Below are 20485 nucleotides of genomic sequence, written 5' to 3' on the forward strand. Positions count from 1 at the left end.
GCAAAAAACTCTCTCTCTCTCTCTATATATATATATATAATAAAGGACATGTAATGGGAACCTTATTGCTAAAAGGTTCTTCTCATTATAAGTTCAAAATCTCTCTCTCTCTCTATATATATATAATAAAGGACATGTAATGGGAACCTTATTGCTAAAAGGTTCTTCTTATAAGTTCAAAAAAAATATATATATTATCTTTTTTGGATGAGAATGAGTCGACCATGATTTAATTTCTGTCATCTAGTTAATCTTTAGTTCAGTTTAATTTTGACTCGAGCTTGACATTAATTTTTTTTATTCAAATTTGACTTGGCCAATCTCACCATTCGATTTTGCTCTTTAGTTTGAATCACATGAACTAAAAATCAAAATTTTTTAATTCTATACATTTCAAATTTTCAATTTATTATTAGTAGATTTTAGATAAAATAATTATTTAATTTTTAAAAAAAATATAAAACTAAATTTATTTTATTAGCTTTGTGGGGTTACAAGGTATGACAAAAAAATATAATTACAATCAAAGTCTAACTATTATAGCTCAAGTTTGACTCATTTATTTAACAAGTTTAATTTTTAACTCAAGTTCTACTCATTTAATTCATGAACCAAATTCAACAAGTTGATTATCGAATCAAGTTTTAAATTATTTTTAAGTTAATTTGATTCATTGTCACCTCTACCTTCTTCTATGATAAAGAACTATGTACCGATGAATAACAGTGAATTAAGGTTTTCGGAGTATTACCATTTAAATCATAAAATTAGGTAATTAATCATTTGGATGTACTTGACAAAAATAACATACAAGATAGTAGAAAAATATAAAAAAAATTAATAGGTTAAACGCAAGGAAATGAAAAGCTTAAAGTGTATAACCCAATTAATTGAATTGAACGTGTTTGGTAGAAAAGTTCATATATTAGTAAGGAGCTTTAGCTCAATTGATTGAACAATGAGCATGAGTCGTTGTAAATAAAAATGAGAATAGATCAGGCAGGATTAGGCTTTGTACAAATAGGTCTGATCTCTTTTATAAAATTAATTTCTAAGTCTAATATGTTATTCATTAATATTTTTTTTCTAGGTCTGGTTTGACATTTTTTAAAGTAAGATCTGACCTATTAGTCTATTTAAAAGCTTACTCTATAGGTTAACAATTTTTTTTTATTAATTTGTGGTTAAAAAAAGAGGTCCACTTTCATTGCTATTAAAATTTAATTTAAAAAAAAAACCAAAAAAGTAAGAAACAAATGTAATATACAATAAAAAAAGATAATGTAAAAGCCATAGATAAGGCTAACGTAAAAAGGCTATAATTCAACTTCTGATTGTCACTGTATAACTATTTATTGCACATTTTATATATATAAAAAAAATATTACTAACGCACAAGTAAGACTTGGGTTTTAATGTAAAAAAGTTGAGATTAAGTAGAAAGAAGGGCTCTGCTAGGGTTTTTTCTTTTTATTGTTTGTATCGATTTTTGCATGATGGAACTGGAGGCCAGGCCTCTAGCTCCGACAAGTGAGGAAGATCCTGCTAGTTGGTGCACTAAGAAAGTGAAGACACGAGATAGTGAGGCTGTAGTGATAGAAACCTTGAAGGTGGAGGAGGAGATGTATGTCTCACCAAAAGCTTCGTATAAAGAAAAGCTTCTGAGTATGTCAGGAGTCAAAGGAACAACTCCAGGTTTGGAGACAACAGTGCCAGGGAAGATTGATTTCCAGAGTGTGAAAACGAATAGCTCAAATAAACAGGGCTTGCAGGGCCCTGAAGTTCCAATGTCTGACAGAATGGACTAAGTGGTCTGAACCTAGGGAAAATTGTCTAGTAGTTAAGTGTTAGGTAGGAAGGTGAGCTTCCGATTCTTGGAAGCAAAACTCCAACGTAGTTGGACAAAGAACAACACTATCAAGATTCTTGATATGCTTGATGACTACTACGTGATTCACTTCTCCAACCAAGATGATTATAATCATGCCTTTTTCGAAGGTCCATGGTTGATAGTAGAACGTTATTTGATAGTGTAGAGATGGAGCCCATTTTCTGTTTTAATGCGGAAAAGATAAAGAAAGTAATTGATTGAGTTAGAATACCTGAGCTTCTGATTGAGCTTTTCAATGAATAATTTCTCTAGAGAATTAGGTCCAGCATTAGAACAATGCTTAAAGTCGACCTGATGACATCTATTCATTCAAGAGAGACATTTGCGAGATTGTGTGTGGAGCTTGATCTGAGCAAACCTTTTACTACACATATTATGATAAGGGGTTATCCCCTTTATTTGGAATATGAAGGTATACAAACTTTTTTTTTAGTGTGGCTGGTACAGACATAAGAAAGGAGATTGCTCCTAGAGTGTGTCTGATAACAAAAAATTTTGGGAGAGAAGACTAAGGGAAGCCCCGATAATGAGAGTGCAGACAGTGATGATGTTCCCAAGGGCAACCGAGTGGTGAACGAAGAGAAGAGTAAGGAAACGAAGGTGGAGCCTTCGGTAGGGTACGAGCCATGGATGATCATCAAAAGGAAACCTAGGAAGAAGGTAAAAGAGGGACAAAAATGTCCTCACAAGCAGGAAAAAGCACTGCCTAGCAACCCACGTACGCAAAGACAAAACAACAACTGGGTCAAGTTTAAAGGTAGATAGGCATGAGACACAAAAGGGGATTACTGCCAACAACAAAAAAGAGTCAGACAAAAGGAAGGATAGTCCTCTCATTCAGAAAGGAAATCCTCGGATGGATCGAGTCAAAAATGCATTGGGAGGGAAAAATCCTCAGCTTAATGGAGGGAAAAGTTCTCAGGAGGAGGAAAAATCTCCTAGTAGTGGGAGGAAAGTCAACTCCAAGGTGTTGCCTAATAATAAAGGTGTAGCACCATCGGGTGCTGGGTCACCATTGAAAGCTAAGGTGGCAAATGACTTTAGGCCCAATAAGGAGTAGAAGAAGTCAAACGAGGAAGCATGTGGGGCTAATAAGACGAGTGATGCCAACTTTGGGCACTAAATGAAAGTGATTGGCAAATAACATGAAGGCACTTTTTTGGAATCTGTCTGCACTAGGGTTTACTATTCAGGATAGGGCTTGGATAGTAGTATCATGCACGATATTCCACTATTAAATCAAATTAAATTGCTACAAAATAAAAATTTCAAAAATAAAATAAAAAAAAAATCATAAAAACTAATAATAAAATTAAAAAATATAAAAATATCAACACAAATATTTTTTACCAAGAATTATATAACTCTAATTCTTTATTACACCTAGAGATACCTAAGAGTAGAGGTTTCTTCATGTCAAGTCCAACAAATAAAAAATATTAATTTAGAAGATAAAAAAATACAATTTTTTTCCATAATATCAAACTTCTTTTTTTTTAAAAAATAAAAACTCGTGAAAAAACAATAAATAAAATATCTAAAAATATTCTTGTCTTGTTTTGAGAGGTAAAATAAATAATTTTTTGGTTAGCTTAATTTACTCTTGAATTTATTTCTAATAATTTATGAGCTTAAAAATTAGGATTTTTTTTAAATATTATAAAAAAACGTTGTAGATCTATTTTTTAAAAGTAAAAGGGTTGAAGACATCTCAAATTAGCTAGGTTGGCTCTCAAATTAGATTGGCACCTCAACAACCCCCAAGCAAGAGCAACACAACCAAAATATATTAATAATAGGAGAAAAAGAACATCGCAACCATGTGGGACATACACCAAATCCATGAGAAAGATAAATCCAATTTGGTCTATCTAAACCTGTAGTTAGAAAGAAGTTGTCCTGTCATTTGCAAAAAAAAAAAAAAAAAGAAGGAAAATTATAGAATAAATAGAGTTCCTCCAACAAAAGTCATTTACAGAAATCCTGTGAGAAGTCAATCTATACGGACAAATGTTACTCTCACGATAAATGTGACTAATAAATAAAGACATGGGTCTAGTGAGTTGAATAGTGTTCATCCATCTGTTTCTTATGTGCCAATGGATAATACGAGGCTTCTTAAAAGTTTCCAACACTATAAGAGAGCCACACTCGAGCCAAAGATGCTACCAATCCATATCTTTTGCAATTTCTAGTGCCATGATAGCACCCATTGTAACGATTCAGTGTCACTACATGATAGCTTAAATATTATTTACGAAAAAACTTTTTCTAATCTTATTTCTTAAGCAACTTCTATTCTTTATCTCTCATATTTTTTTTTCTTTTCTCTTATCAATTATGTAATTTAAATTACGTATACTATAAATGTGAAATTAATTTATGAGTGATTATATAACAGTAATTAGCAACTAAATTCAGGATATTACTAACAAGATTATATAATGTTCTTTTACCTAAATCAAGTTATTGATTGTCTTATATGCTATTAATTTATGTAGAATATTAAATTAATTAAATAATCTATTTATGAAAAATATTAATCATTAAAAAATAGTTAAAAAAAACTTCAGAATCATGAAATTAAGGAAAATACATGAATAAATGAAATTGTTATAATCATTTTCATATATATGCTTTCGATGAGACAAGTCTATTACATCTTGTTTGTATTTTTTTTCCATTCTTTGTAATTTTTATATTGTTGTTTAAGGGTCGAGGATTAGAGAACATAACTCTTTGGTGACACACGAAGCAGTATCATTTTTCATTATATTGATCATGTTTAGAATGTAAGGAGTTAAAAAATTTAAGAACGAAGGAGGTGTAAGGGGAAGATGTGACATAGGATCGATGCAATCTATTGGAACATGATTCATAGTTAAAATGAAAGAATCTAACATATTAAAAAAATGTAAACAAAAAAAATTGTTTCCATGAACTACTATTACAAGTCATATATAAACATCAATGAATTTTAAATGTAATGGTTACTTGAAAATATTGAAGCACTATATGAAATTTTTTTTTGAATAAAATGTAACTTCTTAAAATAAACAATATTTATTAAGAAAAAATTAAATAATTTTTTAAGATATCTTTGTGTTATTTTCCTATTAGAATTCATGTTTTAGTTGAATAAATGACCAACTTTACACATAAAACTTTATTAAAAATTTAAAAGTACATATAAAAACCAAAATAACAATACATAATTAAATTTACTGACCAAAATGATAATAAATTGTTAACTCTTTTAACAATTTTTAAAATTAACAAATTAACTTATGGATATCATAACAAATTACTCTCATTAAGCAAACAATTCACATGACTTATTGTAAATGACAACGGGCTCTAGAGGTGCACAAACACGCAAATGTTTGAGTTAACATAATAGACTTAAGAGTAGAACTTGTCTCCATGTTTTGTACATCCAAACTAAATTTAAATTTTTGATCTTTTGAGTATCAATTCTTGGTGGCTAAAAGTACCTTTGCGTTTAGATTCACGCCTTCTCTCTTCTTCGACAATGTGGTCCTTTTCCTATTCCCACACACTCTTCTTTTTCAACCTTACTCACACACATGCTGCTACCAATAAAGGCCAAGTTTTGGATTCCATGAAAAGTAGTGTGCTAACCGTTGAAGCTGCTTCCGATTTCTTCCACAAAATGGTTGCAATGAAGTCTCTCCCACGTGTCAAGGGCTCCAACTTATTGTTCGGCATCATTGCGAAGATGAAGCATTACGCCACTGCCATTTCCCTGATCAAACACGTGTTCCGTAAGGGTCAAGCCAGATATCTACACTCTCAACATTGTCATCAATTGTATCTGCCGTTTGAACCACGCAGTGTTTGGGTTCTCTGTTTTGAGGCTTATGTTCAAAATTGGCATGGAGTCCAACTTATTAACTCTTACCACACTTGTTAATGGCCTTTGCTAAGAAGGCAATGGCTATCAATCAAACAGTTACATCCACAGAACGATAACTAATGGGTTGTGTAAGGTGGGCGACACGTCTGCTGCTGTCTAGTATCTCAAGAAGATGGAGGAAAGAAATTGCAACTTAGATGTTACACGGTCTTTGCAAGGATGACATGGTATCCAAGGCTTCGGATTTGTTTTGGGAAATGTCTGGCAAAGGTATTCAACCAAATCTCATCACTTACAATTCGTTATGTCATGATCTTTGTAGGTTTGATAGATGGAAAGAGGCTGCAACTCTGCTGGGTAATTTGATGAGAAATTGAGTCATGCCGGGTGTGCAAATTTTTACTTTTTTGGTTAATTATTTTTGCCAAGAGAGGATGCTTACAAGGGCGAAAAGCATAATGGGTTTGATGGTTCATATGGGGGTAGAACCTAATATTCTCACAGATAATTTGTGGTTAGTGCTGACTGGTTACTAAATCAAATGAAGGAAGCTATCAAAGAATTTGATCTGATGATTCACAAGGGCTGCATGCCAACTGTTGTAACTTATAGTTCATTAATCCGTGGATGGTGTAAAACTAAAAATCTAAATAAGGCTATGTATCTCTTCGGCAAAATGGTTAACAATGGACTGAATCCAGATGTTGTCACTTGGAGAACTCTTATTGGGGTGTTTTGCAAAGCAGGGGAATGACTAGCTGCAAAGGAATTGTTTTTTATTATGCACAAGCATGACCAACTTCCCAATCTCCAAACCTGCGCCATTATATTGGATGGCCTATTCAAGTGTCATTTTCATGCCGAGGCAATGTCAGTGTTTAGGGAGTCGGAAAAGATGAATTTGGATCTCAATATTGTAATTTACAATATTATTCTGGATGGGCTGTGTAGTTTAGGAAAATTAAATGAAGCACAGGAAATATTTTCTTGTCTTCCAAGTAAAGGGGTCAAAATTAAAGTTGTTACTTATACCATAATGATTAAAGGTCTATGTAAAGAAGGAATACTGGATGATGTTGAAGACTTAGTGATGAAGATGGGAGAGAATGGCTGTTCCCCGGATGGGTGCTCTTATAATGTGTTTGTCCAAGGATTGCTACGAAGATATGATATTTCAAGGTCAACAAATTCAACTAATGAAAGACAAAGGTTTATCTACTGATTCTACCTCCATGGAATTGCTTATAACCTATTTCTCTACTAATAAAGAAAATTCAACGTTGCAAGAATTCTTGAAGAAGATTGTTTGAGTATATACCTGTTATCAAAGTCAGGCTGTGTACACCAGGTTTTGATTCCTATATCATAATGTTTTGGTCTAAGTGATCTATTTAGATCAGAAAGTCGCTAAATCCATCTAGGTTCTTTTTTCTTTTCATAATTCAAAGATATTATGTCATTTTATAACAGAACCTGATGTATCTCTATTACAAGCCAAGTTAATAGTTTTCGTATTTACTCACAGATAGATTAATACTGCCATTTGCAAGAATTTTCATTTTAATCATTGATGGATAATCCTTTCATATAGGATGTGTGAATATAAATATGCAGTGGGTGAAATTAAGAAACAATACTGGAAAAGGTCGTATAATAACGTAGAACCAGAAAGAATCCGTGTGAATAAACACATTGATGGGGCCACATTTGTATATGATGTGTGCATTATTGGCGTTTTTATTTTTGTCTATTGTAGTTTAAGCAGTAAGGTTGCTATGAACTTTCTAACAAGAAAATATCCCCACTATGTAGAAACATAATTGGAGACAGCTAAGGAAAAAAAGAAAAACAGACTCTTCTGCATACCAGAAATAAAGCACTCCAGTGCAGAGCTTAATTTAGGCCACATTTGATAAATGATTAAGTGAAGGTGTTTCCGCTGTTAATTTTCCCTGGTCTGGATTAGGAAGGCACAAATTGTCACAGAATGAAAGATATTTCTGCAAATTTCAGTCTTTTAAACTACAGTTTCGAACGCGTTTAAGTCACTTACTAGATATTGTGAAAAATTGTTGATAAATATGACTAATGAGACCATAATTACAGTGCCAACGCCGTTGCAGAAATCATGAAAACCTTGATGTTTTCTTTTCTTTCACTAATCCACTGATAAATTTTGTATCATGTAGTTCATGCTCTTCCCAGTTGTGAGTTGTTGGGCTTTAGTGGTGTTCTGCTATGCTATGCTTTTGCCAATTGTTAGTTTCACCCACTTCACTAAGGTAGCCAGTAATGTTGGTTACTGCAACCAATTTGGAGTCATGTCCCACTCATTTAAGTTTCCCAGCTTAAACTATACACTGCATATTTATATTCACTATTTACAACTACAATAGTTTTGTAACTATGGGGGCAGTCCATAATAAGTTTCGGTATTTCTTTCTTTAGAACAATTGAAAGAGTGAAAGGGCCTTAGACTTGCAACTTGCAAACAAGGAACAAAATTGGGAACAGAAACAGATGCTAAGGAGTCTCTTTATTTACTGAAAGGACTTCAATTAACAGTCGAATTGTGTTTATTTCAAGAATTACTACAATTTTAATATCTTATCTCTACCTTAATTCCCTCATCCCCTAAGCACGAGCTAAGCCCATGCTGTGACACCCTCTACCCTGACATACATATAAATAAATAAAATATATAAAAATATTGATCAACAAATTCATGTGGGTAAAAGGTTCACATTCACTTTACTATTACCAAACAAGACTTATTAAAAACATATTCAATTCAAAACAAGGCCGTCAAAATTTTCAAATTTTTTTTTGTTAAATCAGTGAGGTAAAATAAAATAAAATAATATCATACAATTAAAGTAAAAACTCATTCCCAATATCACATTCTATCAAAGCATCGTGTTCCAATGTCCTCTGACACGAGATTCTTTAGAATTATTCACCTAGTCATCTGCTACCACGAATACAAGATTCGATATCATCACAGGATCCAAACACAAATAGCACACAGAGAGTGAGTTATCACACAAAAAAATAACAAAATAAATAAACAAGACGTAATCAAAATAAATTATGAAAATATTTATAACATAACTCAACTTAATACAACCCACGTCACTTCACCACTTTATCTTTAAAATTCAATTTTCAATCACTAATCACATTACACATGAATCACACACTCAAGTCAAGACACAATAATACTCATCAATTTCATAATAAACAATTAGCAAGCGTTATGCAACAATTTTTAAACTAAAACTCAAGTCTACATGCAATGTGACACCATGTCAATGAAAAATTACCCTGGGGCGCTTAGGAGTACATAACTAGACACACCACATAATGGATATATCAAGTCACTCTCACTAAGTAAAATTATAAGGTGACCAACCAGGGTTACTTCATTTTGCGAGAATGTTTCAATCATATGAGATCAACATAGGCTTAAAGGAACACTCAAACCGAGTGTCTTTACCCTCAAGACCTAGACTCCGAAGAATCAAGTCCAACCCCTAAAACAATTTTTTTTGCAAGTAGATACTGCTCATGAATTATACAATACTCATGACCTTACACTCGTGTTTCAAACACGTTTAACACATTGCGCTACAATTTAACACTGGTTCCTATAACTAGGAACGTATACTTTCTCTTTAACATTGCGCATAAACACTTTTCTCAATATAAACACTGATCGAGTTATTGTATAATTTACAGCTTACAACATAATTCTTGTCACATCAAGTGTTAAACACACATTTATTCACAACCAAAACTCATGTTCACAACTTCACATCTCATTATGTCACAATCAACCATCTTATATTTATGTGTATCTCACAATTTAACACATTCAACTTTGCACTTATACTCAATCTCCATAACAATATCATAATCTCAAAGTAATATAGTATTCTACAATTCATCATATATTCAATTTATCGCTTATATATATAATTTCAATCACAATTTCATAATCTCAATATAACTATTTATTACGCTAATCTTATTCAAAACACCAACAAATTATTAAAAATATTTCTCAATCCAAGGGGAGTAAAACCCCTCAAACAATTTCACATAATCATACAAGAAGAATTTTAATAAATAAACATCACAAAATAAATCTCAATTTGATCCTTTAAGAACCTCTACACATGTTCATTCTAACTCAAATTGCAATAAACTCATCTCTTACCTATGAGCGGGCTCACGTGTGTATTCTGACAACGATAGCGACATCTCTAACAATTTCCTAAGATTCCTCAAGCTTTTCCTATGATTGTTCTGATAGGGTTTCCAAGCGTTAGAGAGAGAAGAAAGGATTGAAGCCTTCATTCCACTGTCTACGTGCGATGAGTATTTCTCCCTCCATAGACATTATTTTACAAATCCCAGTGTTGACACTATGCGGTAATGAATTGCGAACCACATATCAAAATTTCACGACAATCCAACGATTAAAGAGTCTGAGATCATAGTTTTATTAAGACAGTTCTGGGTTTCTACGCGAAAAGAAAAAACTATGATGGAAAGACTATTTCTCTCACCTCCAACATGTCTTCGTAAATTCCAACGGTGAAAATGTTTGGAAATGAGTTCCGAACTTGATGCACAATTTCATGATGATCCAACGGTGAATGAGTCCAATATCATCGTTTTTTTGAGACAGGATTGGTGGTATGCAGAAAAAAGAGAGGTTTTGGAAAGAGGAGAAGGGAAAACAAAATTGAGAGGAAGAGGAGGGGTAGGAAGTATCGCAACTGAGCTAAAATGCATCTATTTATACTTAGGATATTCACAACCTATTATTTACTCTATTTTTTGTTTATTATTTTATAAACAAATACTCTATTTTATTGCCTATCAAATAAATAAATCAAATATTTTTTTATTTTTTTTTCTTGAAATTATTATTTTAATACATTTATTTCTCCTTTTTTAATTATAAAATCTCATCATTTTTTAAAATTTTATTTTTTTAACTAAAAAACATTTTTAATTTATTTAAAAAAATGGGATGTTAAACATGCCATTTTGATATATTATTTATTTATAGATCAAATTGTCCGATTCAATCTTCAAAATCTTTAATGCCACTGATTCACTGAAATGACAGAATTTGGGCCTTGCAAAGATTTAAGCATTATATGCTTTTGAAAATTAAAAGAAGATAAATATTCGGGATTTCGGGTAAAAGGGTAGAAAATGTCAAAGAAGAACAAACAGAATGTAGAATTACATATTAACAACTCTATTTGTACATTTGGAAAATGCCAGAAATCTTGTATGCAAGGCCTAATTGGACTTGACTTCTTAACTACACATGTATGTCATATTCTATGTTAAGGAGAAAATATATTCAGAAAAGACACTCTAGTATTAATCAGGCGCTTAAATAAGCATTCCAATCCATTTTCAATCTCATCAATGGCCACCACCAAAGCTTCTAACCTTCCATGTGCAGATTGAATCTTCTCAGCCTCAGCATCTTTGCTCAGATTGTCCACAATCAAACTGTTAAGTGCAAAATCCACCTTTTCCAACTCATTTATATTTTCCTGATGATTGTTGTAAGCGAACAGCCCCTTCTGCATCAATCTTGACACAACAAATGCCCACTTATTAGGCTTTAGTTTCAAGATTGGTGAAGAAAGGAACACAACAAGTGACTCAAAGATGGAGCTGGTGATTAAACTAGCTTCTCTGAGCACTCTTACCACTGCAGAGAGGTGCTCACTAAGATCCAAATTTGGAGATGCCACAAATGACTCATTTTCCATCTGCTTCAACAAAAGCATAGATTTTGTGGACTCCTTCCTCATGTTTCTTCTGAGCCTCCAATATGTAGAGAGATAACTCTCCCTGTCCGAATCTCCAACCCTTTTCCTTCTAAGTGCACTCTGAAGCTCTCCAACACTTTCTTTCATCAACAGAATGGAATCCCTTGTTTTTCCCAACAGGTCCAAGAATCCTACTGGGCAATCCAACAACTCATTGACCCATTTCTCATTTTGGTGCTGGCCTAGTGCTTGTTGGGTCAATGGCAACTTCAAAAGATCTTCAATGCATTTGTACAATTCTGCAAGGCCAGATAGACCACAGCAAATTGTTTCCACCTTTGGTGTAGATGATGATGCCTCCAATGATTTAAGCTTGCTCAGCTCCTCTTCAACTCTAACTGTGCTTGGATGTGATCTTGTTGGCAAACTAATGGATCTAACACCATATTTGCTAGAATGCTTTTGGGAAAATGTTCCCATACTTGCCCTTTTCATCTTAAAGGGTGGCTAATTTGAACATAGACTCAATGGTATAATACTATAAATCTATAATCAAACCGATATATATATATATATACCTCTAGACATTAGAAGGCAGAGAGAGAGACGCCAAGACGTTTCATTCTTATTATAGACCTTGATGCCATTTAATAAAAAAAAATTAACACGTTAAGGTACTATTTGAAGTGTTTAGTGTTAGGTTTTTCTGTGACGTGGTTATGTTGTCACATCTTCTTCATCGGTGCAAGTAGCCACCCATATTTTAAATGAAACACTTTATAATTATTATAACACATGGGATATGTATGTTTCTCATAATTATGTTATGTTTTCTACGATGAAGGGATAAAAAGGACCAATCCCTGTTGTTCAGCCTCTATCTTCAATGAATCTAAAGGTAAAGCCACCGTTAATGATACGGTACATATGGTTTATGTTTCATTACGGTCGGTTACATTTAAAGCTTGTGGATCCACTGAGTTAATTTAAATTTTTTATTTTCTCTTTTTCATATATAGACGGTGGGTAATAAAATGGAGAAGAAAAGGAAAAAAAATAATTTTCTGGGGCACAAAATGTACGTTGTTACCACAATGTTCCTTCTGGGGATTACAACCGGCCAAAGTTTGAATTCGATCGGTGTAGTACTTTAAGATTCTCTATATTATTCTTTGTATTATTATAGTTCTTATGTGTTAGGATAAGGATTAGTCTCTTTCAAAAGATCATACACGACAGATCCTTGTGTGTGAATGAATTGAGTCAATTCCTATCACAGATTTATTCTATAACTTTTATTCCGCTAAAATATTATGAGAATAACACAACATATACTTTAATATGGTATATATTGCTACCAATTTCTAATCTTCCATACCCTGCCGGCCCTAAACCTAATATTTCTGTTTTACGTGATTTTAGAATATTAATTTATGTTGAATTGGATGTGACAGGAAGATTTCCAAACGCACGCACGCATATAATTAACTAATAGTACCCTGTTTAAATTATAGTTTGTAAATTATGATTTTGGTTTACTTGATAGAATATTTTTACTCAAATCATAGACTCAAAGTTACAGTAAAACCCTCGTAAAAAAAGTTGGATTTAAACACATATGACTAAATCATAAATTTGATAAACTTATTTGTGGGTGAAATTTAATTACGCATCTTTGGAATATCTAAAATATAATTTTTTTTAGAAGATCTAAAGTATAATCTAAGTATACTATACTTTGACGTATATGTTTTACCATGGGCTTGATTCAGGTAAGAGTTAATTAGGATGATGGATGAAAATCCATAAAACACATTCATGTATTTATTTGTTCGTTTTTTTTTTTTTTTAAAAAATGACAGTTTGATATGGTACCAAATATGGCCGAACTATACAACTTTTGACTTTTTCAATGGTTTGGGTTATGCTTGTGGTCCACATTTGTTACATCAAGCATTATTTAATCCAAATTCCATAGGCATGCTTAATGCTTCATATTACTTCAAAAGAAGAGGAAAAAAAGAATCAAAGGTATGCCTTGGAACAAATTACGTCATTTCAATGATAACTACAAATAGATCTATATATTTGGTTTGAAAAATTGTTTTTTATTTTTCTATTTTTACTTTAATTACAAATATGTGACTTTTTTCTGTTGTTTTTTTTATTATTTGTGGGTGAAAATCATTCTATGCATCTTTGAAATATCTACAGTATAATGTAAACATATTTTGAATATATTTTACGTTATTTCACAATGAATATATTTTACCACGGGCTTTGGTTCAAGAACAACTATTCAGAAATACAGTTTTGATATGGTGCCAGATTCAATTCCCCGTTATTGTAAAAATATAGTCGAACTTTTAAGAAGACTTCGAGAGGTGCAGTCTCACTATTGCACGGGAAAACTATTTTGAAATACAAATTTGTATTTTGGAATGAATTTTTCATTGGGAGGTGTAAGATGCAATATTGGGAGTGTAGGATGCAATAACCCTTCAATAATGATTTTTCTTAACAATTTGGGCTATGCTCGTGGTTAGGGTTGAAAATTAGTAATTAAGTTCGGTTCAGCTCCACTAAACTCATCAATATTTAACTCAAATTGATCAAGTTCAACATGAATCTTATTTTCAACCCAAACTCGACTCCATTAAAGTTCATGAACAACTCAATTCATTTAGTAGACACTACTACAAAGTAGGCTTTTTGCATCGGTTAAAAGTGGCTTTTTACATCGGTTTTGACCCAATGTTGTAGCCAGCGATGCTGAAACATCGTCATCCTACTAAGACGGTTCAATGATCGATGCAGAATGGCTTGGGTTCCACTACGGACCCAAATCCGATGTAGAGTACTGACAATTCTACATCGATTATTAGGTAAACCTGATGTAGAAAATTGATGATTCTACATCAGTTATCCCGATAACCGATGTAGAATGATCAACTTTCTACATCGGGTTTTCTAATAACCGATGTAGAATCGTCAGCTTTCTACATCGGCTGTGGCTGTCAAGCGTTGTAGAATGCTATCCATGGTAAATCATTCTACATCAATTATTCGTATAACGATGTAGGATAATTTTTTTTTGCTTTTTGTTTATGAATGGCAATAGCAATATATTCAAATATATTTTTTTTTCTTGATGCTCATACTTTAACCTGGTCAGATTTCTATCATAGATGATACCATGAGCAATATCCCAACACAATGCCAGTTAGCCCATTATCAACCTAGGACAATGGACTGCAATTAAAAAGAGTACCAGAAAAAAAAAACAGAAACTTGAACATAAATGACTCAGCAAAGCCAAATGGTAAAAAAGAAAAAAGAAAAACATGAGAAGAAAAAAATTGCAATGAGGGCACAGAAGTTCGTATCTATATCATATAAAGTTGACTACATTTTTTACCCATTTTATGGTGACCATAAATATAATATATAATAGATTTATAAAACAAGCAAAATGATGCTAAGAATGGTAGATGTACAGTGTAAAGTTATTAGATGAAAACATATCTAACCGGATGAATTTCGCACGCTGCTCATGACTGGCATCTAGTCCAGGTTTTGTATATCCTTTGGGAAAATAAGTCTCATAAATTGAATTAGCAGAAGAATTTCCTCCAACTTCAATCATTGCATCTATTTCATCACTTGACCATTCATCCAATGTCACAGACAAAACCTGAAAGTAAGAAAATAATGTCTAAAGGCTGTAATGCACGATAATACCAAGCATAAATAAATAAGTTCAGCACACTATTAACTTGATAGACACAACTCATTGAAAAGATAGAAGGCATAAAATGATTAAAAAAAAGAAAAAAAAAGCTTCGTGCACCATGCCTCAGTGGCTTAGGCACGCCTTTCAGCACCTTTGCCTATAGTACTTTCATTAAACGAAATCCTAACACAGGTAACAAGTAGTGCAAAATGATAAATTGGGAAGGGCCTTTAAGGGACTGGTAGAATGATCACACTATCTATCATTTAGTTATTTGAGAAGAACTGAAGATTTATTTGGCCTAATTTCATGCTGCATAAGCTTTAAATTGAGCTTTACTTGACATGACTAACTTTCTTAATATGTTGATAATACATTTAATAAAAAATCCAATGCAATGACCTTGGGAATCAAAATAACAAGTTTACTTCTTAGGTAAGAGTTGCAGAGATTCCTTACTCACTTCTCACTTATTACAACTAGAACCTGTGTCTAGCTATTGGTTCTATCGGCTTTGATGTAAAAATTCACTAGATATCACATCACAACATGTTGTGGGATGGAATCTAAGAATAAGGCTGCCCTGCAAACTCCCACAACATAATCCAGTAAAAATGAAACAAAATAATGCCCCCCTGACAAAGTAAAGTTCACCGGACTATTTCATGAGTATAGACATATAAGAGTGGTTGATTCTTTTCTCATCAAATCAAGTTGAACCCAATTCAAAAAATAATTAGCCACATCTATAGGTATATTAGTCTCTCAATTTGTTGTAGACAAATGAAGAAGGATCTCAGTTTAAATTCCTTATTAGTAAAGTGAAAATTTTCTTTCTAAACTCTTAAGTAAAGTGGATTTAGGAATAGTTACATTTGATATCTGAGAGCCAATACTTCTGTGCACACCATAACATTTTAAGCATACAGAAACTCCAATATTGGTTGACCTGAAGAAGCAGTTAGAAAAATGGATTCACAACTAAGAGGTAATATGCATTCCACATTATCAATTTTGAAAAATTCATGTAGCTAGTTTCCTGAAACTTAATCACAAGGATGTTTTATAAATTCTTCCCAGAAAATATTCAGCACACAGACTCCAGTTTTGAGTATTATAATCTGTGGCAATGACCATAAACCACACACACACGGGAAAAAATGTACAATGGTGAATACACCTACGCCCATTTAGGATCTGGAGCATTGCAATCAGCACAAAAGCGATTATCTTTTTGAAGTAATAAATCCTTTACTCTTCTTTTACCTGTAAGAAACTTGCCAATCATTCAACTTCTCAAGAAAAATAAATGAAAATAACTTTACATTCACAACTTGACATGGAAATAAGCAACACCAGATTTGCCATAAACAGATTAAGCTTGTTTTTCAAACATAAAGTTTGAGTCCAGTCTATTATAAGAAATAGGCTATTCGTTTTTTGCCTGGCCTAACCTAAAAGGCTTACTTTGCATTATAGCTTTTACAAAAGCCAACAGGTCTAAGCCTTGGTTTTCAAGAGATACAATTTGTTGAAAATGTTTTTGTAATATATTGATAAAATTAATAAACTTATAAGTATATTGATGAGTTATTCAACCCATTTCCACCACAATTTGAAACATCCCTTTGTACAGTGCATTGCCCAAGACATATTGCTTGTAGAAGGCATTAAAGAAAATTAAATTGTACAAGTAACTATATAAATACACCAGGGAAGAGATCTATACTCAGTCATCTAAACAAGTGGTTTTGCATCACTGCCATTGATAATTGACTTTGTTTGGGTTCATATAACAAAAAATAATTTCTGGTTATTACAAGCTTATTCCAATTTAAAAAAATTGAATCATCGTCTTAACAAGTATTTATTTGGCACCAAAAAAAAAAATAAACAAGTATTTAAGAAATTTTAGCTAGTCAAAATAAGAAAATTTTTATTTTAAAAGTTTTATTCCACCCCTTCATCCCAAATTGTGGGAGAATAATTGAATTAAATGGATAGATGTTATATAAATCATAGTCATCTTTTTTTTATCATGTAGTATCACATCTCTCAATATTTTATTTTATATTCTAATAATAGATGCTATCTTGAAATCTTAAATTATTTTTTTGACCCACAACAATTGAATGCAAATCAATTTTATGAAGAAAAAAAAATCAATCTTTTAAATGGAGGTAGATTTTAACAGTTAATTTTACAAGAATTGAATCACTAAAATCAAACATTCTCCAATAATAAATTTTATCAAAATCAAATCTTAAAATTAAAATTTACTGATAATTAAGTAATCAATCAGACATATATAATCAGGTCAGATTTAAGTAATCAAATCAAATTCTATCAAATCTTTAAATTCTATCAATAATAAATTTTATCAAAATCAAATCAAACATGGATGGTTTAAATGATAATTAAGTAATCAATCAGATTTTAGTTATCTGATTTCGTGCAACTATCTTTCGTGCAGTACTTTAACATTTTTCATAATTAAATGGGATAGATTAGGGTTCATCCCCTTCCATTTTGATCTATTTTTATTCTTAGGAAATGTACAATGGATAAACTTTTCCATCTAATTCATTCATCTCTACTTTATCATCTGCCATGAATCAAAACACGAGGAATCCAAAGAAAATAAACATATAAATTACTTTTTATTTTTTAGTTTCTATTCTATCAGTTTCATTATTTCTAACAATGTTTGTTGACAGGGTGTAATTGTAACAGGCATTTGTTATTGGCTTCAAGTCTGGCCTAGAGCCGTCAAAATGGATTCCAGCCCGTGGGTCAGCCCGGCCCACTGCGGGCTAGAGGTGGGTTGGGCTCAATTTTTTTTTAAAAAAAAATCGGTACCGACAACTTTTTAACCCGGCCCACTTAGCCCGTGGGTTAGGTGGGTTCAACCCGTGGGTTGGTGGACCAACCCGTCAACCCACTAAATTTATATAGTATATTATTTTATTTTATTATTATTATAAATTTATAATTGTTAAGAAATTAAACTTTTATTTTGTAGTTAGTAACCCAATTGGCAATTCACATTCCGTAATAGAGCAAGCCCAAACAAACAGGACAAGATGTAAAAGTAGAAAACCTAAACGACAACGAGCCAACAAAAGTTACGAAACCTAAATCCCTACTAGTGTGAATTGTGAAAATTGATCTAGCGGCACCTCCACCACACGAGCCACCAACGGTGACGGTGACCTCCGAACGCTCAATTGCCCGTCACCACGACACCGTTGTGGTCAACCTCCAAAACGGTAATTTCTCTCCTATTTTCATGCTTTTAATTTCTTTCCTTTTCTTTGTTAAATGTTAATTATTCTTGATGTATTGAATCTGAGTTGAATGGCTTCTAACTGTGAACCAAGTTGAATCTGAGTTTAATTTCTTTCCTTTTCTTTGTTAACTACAGGTGCATTAGATTGATGGAAATGGCTTCTGAAACTATAAATCGAGTTGACTCTGTTGATGATATTAAGTTTATGGAAGATGAGGAAGAAGCCAGGGTTGAACCTAAACCAAATGCAAAGGAGAACAGAAGTGACAATGATGAAAAAAAGAGTAAAAAAGTTAAGGTTTGCATTTCTATAGCTTGGAAATATTTTACTAAAATTGGTGTGGTAGATGGTAAAGAAAAGGCAGAATGTAATGCATGTGGGCAACAATATGTAATTGGTGGGAGTAAAGTTGGTACTTCACATTTATTGCGTCATGTTAAGCTCTTGTGTAAAAAGAAAGCTAAATTTCATGATGTGGGTGGAATGATAATTGATCATGCTGAAAAGTTAAGATCTAGGGAAGTTGACCAAAAGCGTGTTCTTGAGCTTCTAACAATGTGTATTGTTCGACATGGTTTGCCATTTAACTTTGTTGAATATAAATGGGTTAGGGAATTACTTTCATATATAAATTCTGATGTTAAGCATGTGAGTAGGAACACATTGGTGTCTAGTTTGCTGAAACTTCATGGTGAGATGAAAGAAAAATTAAAATATGCAATTCATAAATGTCATAATATAATTTGTTTGACATCTGATTGTTGGACTGCTAGTACTTAAGAGGGGTATATCTGTTTAATAGCACATTTTGTTGATAATAATTGGAAATTGAATAGTAAGATTCTTGCTTTTTGTAAATTGGAGCCTCCTCACACCAGTGAAGATTTGGCAAACAAAGTGTTTGAAGTCTTGACTGAATGGGAAATTGATAGGAAAATATTTTCCATTACTTTAGACAATGCTAGTGCTAATGATTGTATGCAAGAACTTTTGGGTGAGCAATTAAGATTGCAAAATAGCTTGTTGTGTGATGGTGAATTTTTGCATGTGAGGTGTTGTGCCCATGTGTTGAATCTTATAGTTCAAGATGGATTAAAAGTGGCTGAAGTTGCTTTACAAAAAATTAGAGACAACATTAAATATATGAGAGCATCCGAGTCAAGAAAAAAATAGTATTTACCGAATGTATTGCTCAAGTGAGAGGTATTGATACTAAAGTGGGCTTGAGGTTGGATGTGCCTACTAGCTCGGTGGAATTCTACTTATATCATGCTTGAGAGTGCTCTTAGGTATCGTCGTGCTTTTGCAAGTTTCACTATTCGTGATAGAAAATACAAATGTTGTCCATCTAATGAGGAATGGAAAAGAGCTGAAAAATTGTGTGAATTTTTGAAGCCATTTTGTAAGATGACTAATTTGATTTCAGGTATATTTTTCAAACTTCATAATTATAATAAATAGTTTCAGATTTATATTTATAGTTTAATTATCTTATTTGAATTTTTTTTAGGTACATCTTATCCAACTTCCAATGAATATTTCATGCAAGCATGGAAAATTGAATGGTTGTTGCGAGAAACACTTAAGTGTGATGATCCAGTATTGCAAAATATGACGGTGTTGATGATGGAAAATTTTGGCAAGTATTGGAGTGACTATAATGTCATTCTTTCAATTTCTATGATTCTTGACCCACGGATGAAGCTTGAAGCACTTCGGTTTTACTATTCAAAGCTTGATGCTTCTACTTGTGATGAAAAGATTAATAACATAAAAGAGAAGATGTACAAGCTCTTTGATAAATATGTGAGTGTAAAGTCAAGTTCATCTACTTCATCAAGTTCTCAACAACCTACTGTTGAAGAAGATTTCAGTATAGAAGAAAATCAA

The 20485-nt window shown here is 32.4% G+C and overlaps 2 protein-coding genes across 2 annotated transcripts; both read right to left on the reverse strand.

Moving 5' to 3' along the window:
• Positions 1-10909: 10909 nt before the first annotated feature.
• On the reverse strand, positions 10910-12196 carry LOC100780007 (uncharacterized). The gene has a single exon (XM_003547855.4). The coding sequence runs from the start codon at positions 12065-12067 to the stop codon at positions 11135-11137; it is 933 nt and encodes a 310-aa protein (XP_003547903.1). The 5' UTR covers positions 12068-12196; the 3' UTR covers positions 10910-11134.
• Positions 12197-14956: 2760 nt separating this feature from the next.
• Positions 14957-16593, reverse strand: LOC100782349 (ADP-ribosylation factor GTPase-activating protein AGD12-like). The gene is made up of 3 exons (XM_003548770.2): positions 16490-16593; positions 16179-16254; positions 14957-15266 (listed from the first exon to the last, which is right to left on the reverse strand). Exons 1-3 carry the CDS (start codon positions 16591-16593, stop codon positions 15051-15053), a joined length of 396 nt encoding a protein of 131 aa, XP_003548818.1. The 3' UTR covers positions 14957-15050.
• Positions 16594-20485: the final 3892 nt, after the last annotated feature.

Source organism: Glycine max, chromosome 16, assembly GCF_000004515.6.
Source record: "Glycine max cultivar Williams 82 chromosome 16, Glycine_max_v4.0, whole genome shotgun sequence".
In the NCBI taxonomy this organism is placed as follows: Eukaryota; Viridiplantae; Streptophyta; class Magnoliopsida; order Fabales; family Fabaceae; genus Glycine; species Glycine max.